Here is an 11353-nt window from a genome sequence, read left to right as displayed (position 1 = left end):
AGATTAATATTAGTTTTAAATCAAGGATGGGAGCCTATATCATCATAGGCACAAAATGAAATGGAATAAATTTGTTCAAGAACAAATAATTATTGGCCGTGCAATCTCAGAAGTAAATTTGACTATAAGGACTCATCAATGGATACGTTTATTACGACCTCAACTTCCAGCAGCCAATTTATGTGGCTGTACATTGATTAATAATACAAACTACTTTAACAGAATTTTGCTCACTAAGAATACACAACAAACGGTGAAAACAATTACTCAGAAAACAACCCACAGTTCATACGTGCATGAACAACCTGCCAATGGCGTAGGGGAGGGGGTAAGTTGCCCCGGGACATGGTGCAAATTTTTATTTCAAATTCATATTTTTTTCAAGGCATTGAAGGCACCAGCATGTTAGAGAATGGCAATCTTATCTGAGTTAGGGGAGGGTATCTTTTGTTGGTGAAAAAATTAAATCATTTTTGAAAGAAATGAAATCCGTTTTGCCCCCCTTCAATCCACTGAGACCTAGATACGCCACCACGTCTTAATTATTTATAAAGCCCACAACAAACATATTCTAGTACCTGCAGAAGTTACTCCAACAAGAGAATACAGATGTTACTAGACCAGCAAACAGTGATCAACTCGCCAACCTGTCACGTTAGAGAAAATGACAATTTCTTAGATAGGCTTGGATTATTTTTCCAATCAAGCTACAAGAGATGGATTGGGTTAACTTGAGTTTCACCTTGGCTAAATCCTCACTGAGATGTGGATGCTGTCCACATTGAAAAAAAAAAAGAGGAATCTATTGGTAAAAATGATACACAACTAATAATAAAAGTCAAATTATGCTGAAATTATCTTTCTCGAAACTTTCCACCACTGCTCCTAATCTGAAAATGCTGCCGCAGCATCATGAATTGTACGTATGGCTCATCTTCATTACCATCAACTAGCTGTCTGCAACTTGAAACTAGACTACTAACTTCATTAACTCACCAAGCTAAAATAATTAATAATTAATATTTCCCAAATCCCACATTTTCCCCAAGTATTTATTTACATGGGATAAAAATCTCTTCAAATATCCTTATTCATCAGTGAGTCTGACAAGCTAAGATAATACAATCTTAATTTAATTATCTTCCTTGTCAAGTATGAAATATGTATAAGATATGCATCTTCAAGAAGCTGTGTATAGAAAGCCCACAGTGAATAAACCAAATGACTGTCTTTCCTGTCGAGAACGAACAATGTGTCAAGTTGGCTCTAATAATTAGGAGTCCAAAAGGAATGGGCTGGTCTCACTTTCTTTCAGATAGAACCTATGACTTTAACAAACCTTATTTACTTTGAGACTCAACAATCTTCACTGAATAAGGTGGTTTTTTGTGTCAGGGAATTTCATACTAGGTTCAGCCCTTACACCGGTGTATGATTTTTTTTCACACCTTTTTTCATTTTTTTTCTGAGATTTCCTTTTGCTACTCTCGAACCACGCTGAGAATATACATGTAGTCCGATAAAAGTCAGTGTAAGGGCAAAAATTAAACCTTGTTAAAGAAGTTTATTTTACTGTACATTTGTGCATAAAATTGTACTACATGTAGCAATGTTGGAGTCGTAAGTAGTAAAAAGGCCATATGTTATAGTAGTGCACATGCATAAGGCAAAATCCATTTTTTTACATTGTATCAAGTGGATTAAATGCCTTTGGTTTTGTAGAAGTTTGACTTCTGGGGCAAAATGCAAGTAGTTGAATTTGCACAGTGTAGGAATTGATCACTGCAATGAATATCAGTTGTCTAAGCAGTTGAAATTCAGTACTGCTGAACTGAAAATATGAAATCTAATTCTCCAGAACTCCTTGGTTTTATCCACATCTTTTGTCCTTGTGGTCAAGTTCAAGTGCCTGAATTAAGGCAGGTTGATTTCCAACTTTCTCAAAACATCGGGGGCAACCTCTACCGCAGCATCAGGAGGCAAAGCCACCAAATCTTTTACTTTGAAAGTTGCATCTCTCCACTTTTTGAAGGTGTGAGCTAGACCTGTGTTGTAGCTTCGGAGGGTGAACTGGGAAATTTTTGCCGATGGGTAGTATAGTTGTTTGATATGAGTCAAAGACCCCCAGTCATGCCCGCATTTCTTACAGAACATTTTCCCGATGATGGTTAGGTTGGCCCCCAACTGCTTCGGTTTTGGATGAGGCCTTATTTCCATGTGCTGCGAGAAGCCCACATCTAGGACCAGGTACGTGCAGTTCTTGTACCTGCCAACGTCACGTGACAGGAATGCAGGTTTGCTACAACGGCTGCAGCAGAATACAAATACCTCATCACAGTTGGCTTCCAGGGCAAGTCTCTTCTTTTCTTCTTTGATTTGTCTCTCTGAGCGATTACTCCTCTGCCAGCTCTCCATGTGATTTTTAAAGCTGCTCTGTGTCATGTCTTTGAGATGTTGAGCTGCCTCCATCATCATGATCTCCCGCTGGCGGTTAGCGGAATCGCGGGCGGCACCATTAGAATCAACCAGAGTGATGAGGTAACTCCTCCCACCTTTCGCTCTTGTGCGACCTGAAAGAATAAAAACCAGCAAAACCAAAGCCTCCGGTCAAGGAGAAACATCCTCATCAATTCTGGCCGTGCTCCATTATGCAAACCATCAAAACCTTGGTCTCAGTATCTCAGACTAAATTTGTTCAAACATTATTTTAATTCGTAAAACATGTTTACAGAAATTCAGCAGTCAATGACAAAGAAACTTCATCATGATTTTTTCCTCCCTTAAGTGCAGCATACAGGTACAGTTTACTTTTGAACGTAAATGACGTAGATGTTCTGATCGATCAGTTTACAGAAAAAGGCGTACGTATCAAGTCTTACATGTCAGTGATATTGTTTTCAAAGTGCATGTAAACCTTTCACCCAGCTGTGTATTACTTTAGCAAAATTAATTCAGATTACAAGTAATTACAAACCACAGACCTGTGAATCAGCACTAAATTGATGACTATAAGAGTAATTTATTAGGACTTGCCATGAATCAATTTGAATCAAGACCATAAAAGACCAAAGTACATGTACTCAAGACGCCTTTATCATTTAATCATTCATGAAGACAAATTCACCTTTGATCTGAACGTGGCCAAAATCACTTGGCACATAGTCAAGTCGTATGACAAGGTTGCATTCCGGGACATCGGTGCCCTGCTCAAGCAAGTTGGTCGCCACTAACATCTTGTGTTCACCATTGCGGAACTTTTCAATGACTTTGTTCTGCTGGTTGGATTTCATGTCTGAAATGAGCAAAATTGATCTGACAGCTGTCAAAATGTTGGTGGGGAATGGCTGCCAATCGACACCAGAATTAGTACTAATTAATAATAATAATAATGGCTATGTTTTATAAAGTGAGATACATATCCACCCTGAAGGTGATCAAGGCACTGTTGTTACTATCCCTGCACACTGGACTCACAACATCTGAACATTCCTGAAACCTCAGCGAGTATAGTAGCAGTAGCTGCCGTTAACAGGCACAAACGGGCAGCCATAACCGTATCACAGATACCCATTTACCCCCAATGGAGAGAGGCACACTGATTTCAGCTTCTTGAGTATGCTGCTGTTGCAGGTTCTTTTTTGTGAGCTTAAACTGACCTCTCGACCCTGCTATCCTGCCGGGATTCAAAAATTTCAGTTGCGGTGTCTCAGTTATCCAGTCTTGCAATGCCTGCGTTGTGTCTATGGTCTTCACAAACAGGATGGCCCTGGAATGTGGACGAATACTGTACTCCGCCAGAATGATCTCACACAGCTTCTCCAGCAAAGGATTTTCATTGTTTGGGTCATCCTTAATCCGTTCTAGAATTCTCTCTTCTCCTGTTAACATACCAAAAATGTGTGCAAAACTGGAGGCCTGTATCCTTAAAATGATATTTGGAACACAAAATGATCAATAACTGCAACTCTGGATGCTTTCCAACTTTTTAAATCATTTACAGTTTGCAAAGGGTCCTGAAACTGTTTTGTCTCTTACTTGATGGACAAACTGTCGAGTATTTCCAGAAATAATATCAGGCTTTGCAACTCCAATCTGCTTTTCTTCTACCAGTGGAAATTAGTTAAATGATTTTTTTGGGGGGGGGGAATTTTGACTTAAAAACTGCATTTCAATCCTGGAAATGTCTCAGGAATGACCTGGACACAAACTTAACAACCAAAATACAAACTCTGATCTATGATTCCTAAATAATGTCCAAATCCAGCTTTTAAATATGACGCCAGAGAAGAACAAATACTGGAATTTGAATTCATTTCCCTGATTCTAAGTGAGAAGAGAACAGCAGAGTCTTTAGTTAGATCTGCACATTTTAGGCAACAGAAGTTCCAAAGTTTAGGTATTATCACCAACTTGAACGCGGATTGGTTGTTCTGAAAACACACCAACAAGGTCCAAAGTAGACATCACAATTACGGTATCGTATGGTGGGGGGGGGGAAATCTCTAACTGAAAAATTGTTGATAGAGGCTTATCAGCTTACTGTTATACAGTAGCCAGAGCTCCCTGTCATTATCATCAAATTTCCTCCTCCTGTCGTTCATCTTGTCCATCATGTTAGCAAGGTAATTGAAGGCATCCTTGGTGCGCACCTGCTTGTTGATAAGCAGAGCTGCATTGTACTCCTGTAAGATGTTTCGAAGTTACTTTTCTTGAGACTATGCATATGATACAGAATTTTTTTAATTGTCTGAAAAGTATTACAAGCAATCAGCCGAAGGTGTAACCTGATGAAATATTTTTTAAAAGTGCACGTAAGTAGAGAAGGTGGCTTTTCTCTCCGCAAACCACTGACCCTGTATTTTTGCTCTTGACAGGAACCAAAGTCACAGTCTTACAGCAATCTGACACAGTTTTGAATCAAAATTCAGATAACGTATAGTGCTACTTACCTTTAACTGGCTAATGCAGGCCTGCAGGATGCGGTAAGGGACTCCTTCATAGAGCGTGATGATTTTCTGGCTGCAACGTTTCATCCTGTCGCACCACTGGCGGTAAGCTTGGCTACCCAGCTCGCTGGGAATGGGCTCACTGTTGACAGACATGCGGACTGCCGAGTCTGTCCCAGATAAGTTTGAATGTTTGCATAATGATATTGAGCAAAATCTCATGTCACAAAAGTCAAAGATCAGCCATGCAGTAGGTCAAGATCAATATGTGTGGTTAGACATGCTATATTTTGCATTAATTACTACCATGTGATGAGAACTCAGCCAATCAGATAACAAGGTGGTTCCCTCATTGCATCCCATAAAAACTCAACAGCAAGGAGGCTATTGCCTATTCTCGTATGAAAACAGAGCCCCCAACTAGCTGGAACGTAGAAGTCCAGCGTAAAAACAGCAAGAAATTCAGAGGTCATAAAGACAGTTTCACTCACAAGGGGAATCATTCAGCATGGTCTCAATTCTCTTCATGATTTCCTTGATTTTGTCAGCGAAAGGGTCGATCTTTCTGCAACTGACCTCAATAGGTTTCACTGCAAATAAGAACAGAAATAAAATCATAATGGATACACGCAAGGACAATTTAAATATTAAAGAAATTATAGAGAATATATATTCATTTCTATCAAAAAATGAATGGACAATAAATCTCAAAAGATAGTTTGTTTACCAATTAAGGACACACGTCATGTGGTACACGAATCTTTATTTCTTCTATTGCGTTCCACCATTGCTAATAACAGATGGTGCAAATCACATTAGCATCAATTTGTACACTGCACAAGTTTGCTTTTGCTTGGGCCACTGCCAAAAAAAAAGAACCTTGATGGTATGCCCTTGGCTAAACCAGACATTCTTAAAGTGATTTGGGGGATTCTCTCCGACAAGAGTTCCTTGCCGTGGACATGCCGTTCACTTCCAAAACACACCATACATGACTGTTCACCTTCTTTTGGAATTTGGAAACCAGACTTTCTTAAAGTGATTTGGGGGAAACTCTCCGACAAGAGTTCCTTGCCGTGGACATGCCGTTCACTTCCAAAACACACCATACATGACTGTTCACCTTCTTTTGGAATATTGACCCGTGATTCCAGAGCTGTCCTATTCCTGATAACCAGGGAGATACTCTGAGCATCCATATTGGCGCAAATCTGGATGGCATGGTTGTCAGCATCCACCTGCTCCTTAGCCTTGCCAGTCCCGAGACTGGCAGTCATACCGACAATCTTTGAGGAAAGAGACAATATAGTCTGTAGGTGGATCTTTCTTTGTATGCTGTGGTGTTATTCTCCACCGTCCACCTGTGTGGTCCAGGTTCATATCCCACCCACACATCTGAATTGGTCGGGTTCCCAACCCCTGCTTCATTCTGCAAGTCATTCTTACAGAATCATGCGCCCCCTACTTTTTTGGGAAAGACTGCATCAGACATCTGAGCGGTAAGACCTATGCACGTCTGAGGATCTCATAGTTTTATTACCAGAAAGACTTAAAATGATCAATAAATATCTAGATTCCATGTTTTTTCCTGTCGGGACCACAGTCTTGGTTATTGGATTTCTTGTTTTTTGTTTAACCTTTCTCTCCTTACCTGTGGTAAGTTGAAGTTTCCTCTGTCTTTCTCATCCATATAGCGAGCCATGATAGTATTGTACGCATGGTCCTTCTGCACAGCAAAAAGATGAAACCAGATTCAATTTATTGTCCGGACATTTTGTACACTCTAGGCAGCCAAAAGATTGATCAATAAATAAAGCCTTACTTGATAAGATACTTAAATAACTTTACTACCATATGCATCTTGTTCCAATATGGTCAGGCGCATTCTTGTCGCAAAGCTGTGATGTAGTATTTATTTTTGTGCACATTCAACTGAAAGTGACTGCACTGAAAACTTGCCATTCACAATTATGAATTCAGTGAACTTAGGATATGCCCTCTACAAAGCCATCACTAAATAATGTCAACAATACTGACCTACACTCCGTTCACATGGGCTCTTTCCTATGAGGCTTCAATTTATTGTAGCCCACGCTTACCTCACTACCATGGAAAAGCAAATTTACAAACAAAGTGTGATGATGATATCATTATGTTTAGGTCTATTATGATGTGGATTCTTGTCTTCAAGTTCCCCCTAACCTGGAGCATCTGTCAAATTTGTCGTTGCACCCCCAATTCAATCCCATCTACCAAAATGCTATTAATTCCTTGTTGCCGGCTAGACCATTTTCCAGTCTCACCTGGCAAAGATGGCACTCATCAAACACCAGCAGTGAGAAGTAGTCTAGCGGGATATAGCTGAGGGCATTCTCCAGGAGCTGAGCTGTCACCACAATGACATTTCTCTTCTTCGCTTCTTCTTTCAGTGACAACTCGGAAGTGCCATGGATGCCAACAACGCTGAAAAAGTTGTCACGTTTTAGGAGAAGCTTTAGCTTGTTGCTCTGCTGTTCAACTAGATTGACCTGCAAGAGAAAAATGAACTCCTAAATAAATGTTTTCTTACATAAAAGTTACTAGCACAGGTTGGGTTATTTTTTCAAATGAAACATTTTTGCAAGCTTTAGAGTAACTAACCGAAAAAATAGAAACCACAACATGAGAAAATGTGCCGCTACAATGTGCATTGTACCCAGGGAAAGATAAGAAATAAGGTACAAGTCATGGGGCAAATTTCTTGAGACTTTCAACAATTCACGAGCGGAAAAATGGGGAGGCACAGCAGCAATATATCATACTTTTTCAGGAAGGGAAAAAATCCAGTTCTTTATCAGACTTCAACTTTTCACAAAGTTCTGCAAACCTTTTTGAGTGTGCAAACATTTTGTCTATATCACTGAACCACACAGAAAACAATTCTACTAAAGCAAAGCGAATCGAGTGAAATTAATTTTGACTTAAGAGAAACATGAATCTTGCACAATCTGGACACAGACTTCAAGTCTTACACCACGTTGCACCAATTTTCCTGTGCTTTAAGCTGCACTCAAAGCTATAAGTTCTTACGACCAGAACAACTCACGGTGGTGACGAGGAACAGGGCACGTCGGTCCCGAACAGGTTTTGGTCTCTCAGCAATAAAGTGATCATGGATGATGTACCCTGCCACGTGAGTCTTACCAGATCCCGTGGGGGCGACCAGGACCGTGTTTTTCCCCTTTACTGCATCCTCAGCAAGCTCTAGTTGGTCTAGGAATAACTGCGGCCTTTCTGGACTTGGTGTACATTCAACTTGCTCTGCTGTTAATCAAAAGCAATACATTGTCATTATTTTATTTCTTTGTTAAGCATTATCTTGGATCTAAAGTTGCCAACTGGACTTGAGAAGACAATTACATCGTTTTTTAAAAATTCATTTAGAAAAAAGGTTTTAAGTTATTTTATTATTTGAGAAAAATGAATACCCATTTGTTTATCAAAACTATCAATGAGCCAGTAATTATTTGAACTGCGACACTTTATTGATTAAATTTCTCACCAAAATACAACCAACAATTGGCCTGTTATAAGTTCAAATTATCACACAATTCTTCGGTAAGAAATAAGTTTGAGGGTTCCTCATTAATTCAGCAAACCTTATCACTCAGCTTGAGCACTGCATGTGTTGGCCACTGGAGGTAGTATTTTACTTGTCAAAACTGGAGAAGCATAGCTGATCTGAATGGGCTTATTTTGCATTTCCAATACATGAGATTTATCTGAAATACGCTACCATGCAGTGATGCACTGTCTTCATCAGGAAACTCTTCTATTTGCACTCCACACCCCATCTCTGCTCGGTTAGATGTATGACGGTTTTGCTGTCTGCCATCTTCATTCTGGAGAGGTAAATTTGCTTGTGTTCTCCCTGGTGGAGCAGCTGAATGGAAGCAAGATTTTAAAATGCACAGATCTGGTTTGACTGATAAGAGAAACATTCACAGGGGTGAATGCGATTATTTTCAGTTTTAGAGAACTTTCAAATCAAATTATCTATGCTAAGGAAAACGGAAGACTGCAAAACACTGGTGGGACCTTGGACAAAAATATAGTGGTCAAATAATGTGCAAATCTTTATTACTGTCCATTAATAACAGACATTAATACATGCTGGCAACTATTTTCACTTTTTACCAATTGGGAGTCCAAAGAGTACTACAAGGATCCTAAAAGGGTGAAAGGTAGGGTTGTCTTTGAATATTTAGAGGTGTTGGGATGAAAAAGGGATGGGGGCATGGGGAATAGAATTACCCACGGTGAAAATTTGAGAATTGGATTCACGAAAACAAAAAAAAATAATTACGAGTGCCAAAGGAGGCCCAAGGGGCTAAAATGAATGACAAAAAAATGAAAAAAACCTGAGATAATTAGGCAAAAAAGACGGGGATAAAAATCCCCAGTTTGCTGGAAAATATCGCAGAATTGGCTCCTTCCACCATTACTGGCTAATCAGTTTGCTGTTGACAATTGCCGGAAAATATCGCAGAATTGGCTCCTTCCACCATTACTGGCTAATCAGTTTGCTGTTGACAATTGCCGGAAAATATCGCCCAAGCCTTGAAATAAATCCCGGCGACACCCATGAACATGGACAGATTTACCGGTGGCTCCTGATCCTTGGAAGATGTTGATTGTACCGGCATGAAGTACCATGTTATTGTTGCCACTGATGAAACCGAGTTGCTGCGTATTACTAGTTGATACTTGCAGGGCATTCACTGTACGTGATGAACGATGTGGCACAAGTTCACCAGGCGGTGAGTACGGAACCACACCTTCAAATTGAATCCAATTAAGAAATATTGATTTCCGTAGGCAATGCAACTTAAAGTCCATGAAAGGAGACCAAGTCGTGAATGGTAAAGCTAAAACATGTTGTTTTGTTGTAATCTGGTTCGTTGATCAGATTTGATTACTTAACATTGATTAATCAGATATACAATTAAATTAATTAAAAGCATACACATGTGAATATCGTAAAATTCATTCTCAAGTAACATCTCATGTTACCTTGTGATGTTCTTGGGTCTTGCATCATCCTCTGTGACATCACCGATCTGCCCTCAGGCTGCAGGTGCAGATGCTGCAGTTCACTGGCTGTTGCCATGGTTTCTCCCGCATCCATTGCTGTGAAACAACTCTGAAAAGCTCACTGCCTAAACTCCTATGCAGACCACAAGTTGCTCTAGCCCAAACAAGGCTTTTTAAAAACCCACTTCATCAGCAACCATTTAATAATGTTGCAATCTCAGTTCGTGTGAAAAGAGATAACAAATAGGCAAATTAAAAGAAAAATGTAATTGAAACCAGGAACATCCTCATGTTACTGAAACCATGCTGAAAACAAAGGTCTTTAACAGAGACTTAAAAAATATGCAATGTAATATATTATCAAATGAAAACACATAATTAACTTCACTCATCAGTTTAGGGCATTAACTCACAATCCATTTAGAGTTCTTAACGAATCATTAATTCTGTGGTATTCCCTTGAAGTCAAAGTACATCATCTTTCTTGGCCAAGTTCAACATGTTGCAGTTGGCTATCATGCAAACCCGCTAGTTTATAATTAATGTTAATGCATCAACGTAATGCACCGTCAAACCAGTGACCGTCAACTTGCCGGTTGCGAGGTAGACTTCATTTTCGAGGCCTACTTAAATAAAAATAAGTATCTTGACCAGCACAGAAAGACAAACAATTTGTGGCACAAGGATCCTTGAAGACGGCCTGAAGTCACTCAAGGCTTTTCTTACGGCTCTGACGTCAATGGGCGAGATTTAAGGGAGAAATATCCTTGCGTGTTCGGTGACAGTGATATTTCTCCTTCACGTAGGGAAAACCCCTATTCCGCAATATGCACAAAACCTAGACTTCCTCTAGTCACATTGTTTTGGAATAATTGTTGGCTGTTCGGGTTTAAGAAGTTTACAAACGAGCCCCGAATACTCGAGACATTAAACAAGAATTGGTTACTGGGATTTTTTTAAATTGATTCAGTTGTTTATCGTAAATAAAGGGGTCTACCTGGTCTTGTGTAAAGATGGGGCAAAGCAGGAAGGCTTTACATTAAAAATATTTCCAAAAACAACCAAGGGTCTAACTTCACGTTATGACACACGTAAAATAAAGAACATGCAATTTACCAGATTTTTCCACTCAACTTCATTCAGAACATTTCTGCTTAATACCAAGGTTGACCCTACAAATAAGTGGGGTTAAAATAAAACGCTAAATATCACATTTTAATGATGACAATTATGCTAGAAAAATGATTTTTTTTCCCTACAAAATTAGAGGGTAATTAATGAATACACTAGACTAATTTTGGCCCCATTCTGCAATACAGCAAAATGACTAAAGC

At 39.4% G+C, this 11353-nt stretch overlaps 1 protein-coding gene across 4 annotated transcripts; it reads right to left on the bottom strand.

The window, feature by feature from the left end:
- Positions 1-113: 113 nt before the first annotated feature.
- Positions 114-11260, bottom strand: LOC110986394 (antiviral innate immune response receptor RIG-I-like). Of its 4 annotated transcripts, none has more exons than XM_087135291.1 (14): positions 10433-11260; positions 9999-10115; positions 9590-9763; positions 8722-8868; positions 8032-8249; positions 7250-7474; positions 6598-6672; positions 6070-6232; positions 5438-5536; positions 4950-5116; positions 4541-4682; positions 3657-3878; positions 3125-3292; positions 114-2570 (listed from the first exon to the last, which is right to left on the bottom strand). In XM_087135291.1, exons 1-14 carry the CDS (start codon positions 10437-10439, stop codon positions 1915-1917), a joined length of 2580 nt encoding a protein of 859 aa, XP_086991417.1. In that variant the 5' UTR covers positions 10440-11260; the 3' UTR covers positions 114-1914. The 4 variants fall into 4 exon arrangements, with proteins under 4 accessions (XP_086991417.1, XP_022103927.2, XP_086991418.1 ...); XM_022248235.2 differs by having other exon boundaries at positions 8032-8246; XM_087135292.1 differs by having other exon boundaries at positions 9999-11260.
- Positions 11261-11353: the final 93 nt, after the last annotated feature.

This window comes from Acanthaster planci, linkage group LG04 (genome assembly GCF_054643075.1).
Source record: "Acanthaster planci isolate LZ-2023a linkage group LG04, COTS_SCS, whole genome shotgun sequence".
Classification (NCBI taxonomy): domain Eukaryota; kingdom Metazoa; phylum Echinodermata; class Asteroidea; order Valvatida; family Acanthasteridae; genus Acanthaster; species Acanthaster planci.
This window is presented reverse-complemented; position numbering and strand designations above follow the sequence as displayed.

What these genes read in the sequence shown, in the direction of transcription:
- LOC110986394 (XM_087135291.1), bottom strand. An exon ending in AGACCCAAGAACATCACAAG is followed by an intron (nt 9,764 to 9,998) that starts GTAACATGAGAT and finishes TTCAATTTGAAG; the next exon opens with GTGTGGTTCCGTACTCACCG. An exon ending in ATGAGTGCCATCTTTGCCAG is followed by an intron (nt 6,673 to 7,249) that starts GTGAGACTGGAA and finishes TTTGCTGTGCAG; the next exon opens with AAGGACCATGCGTACAATAC.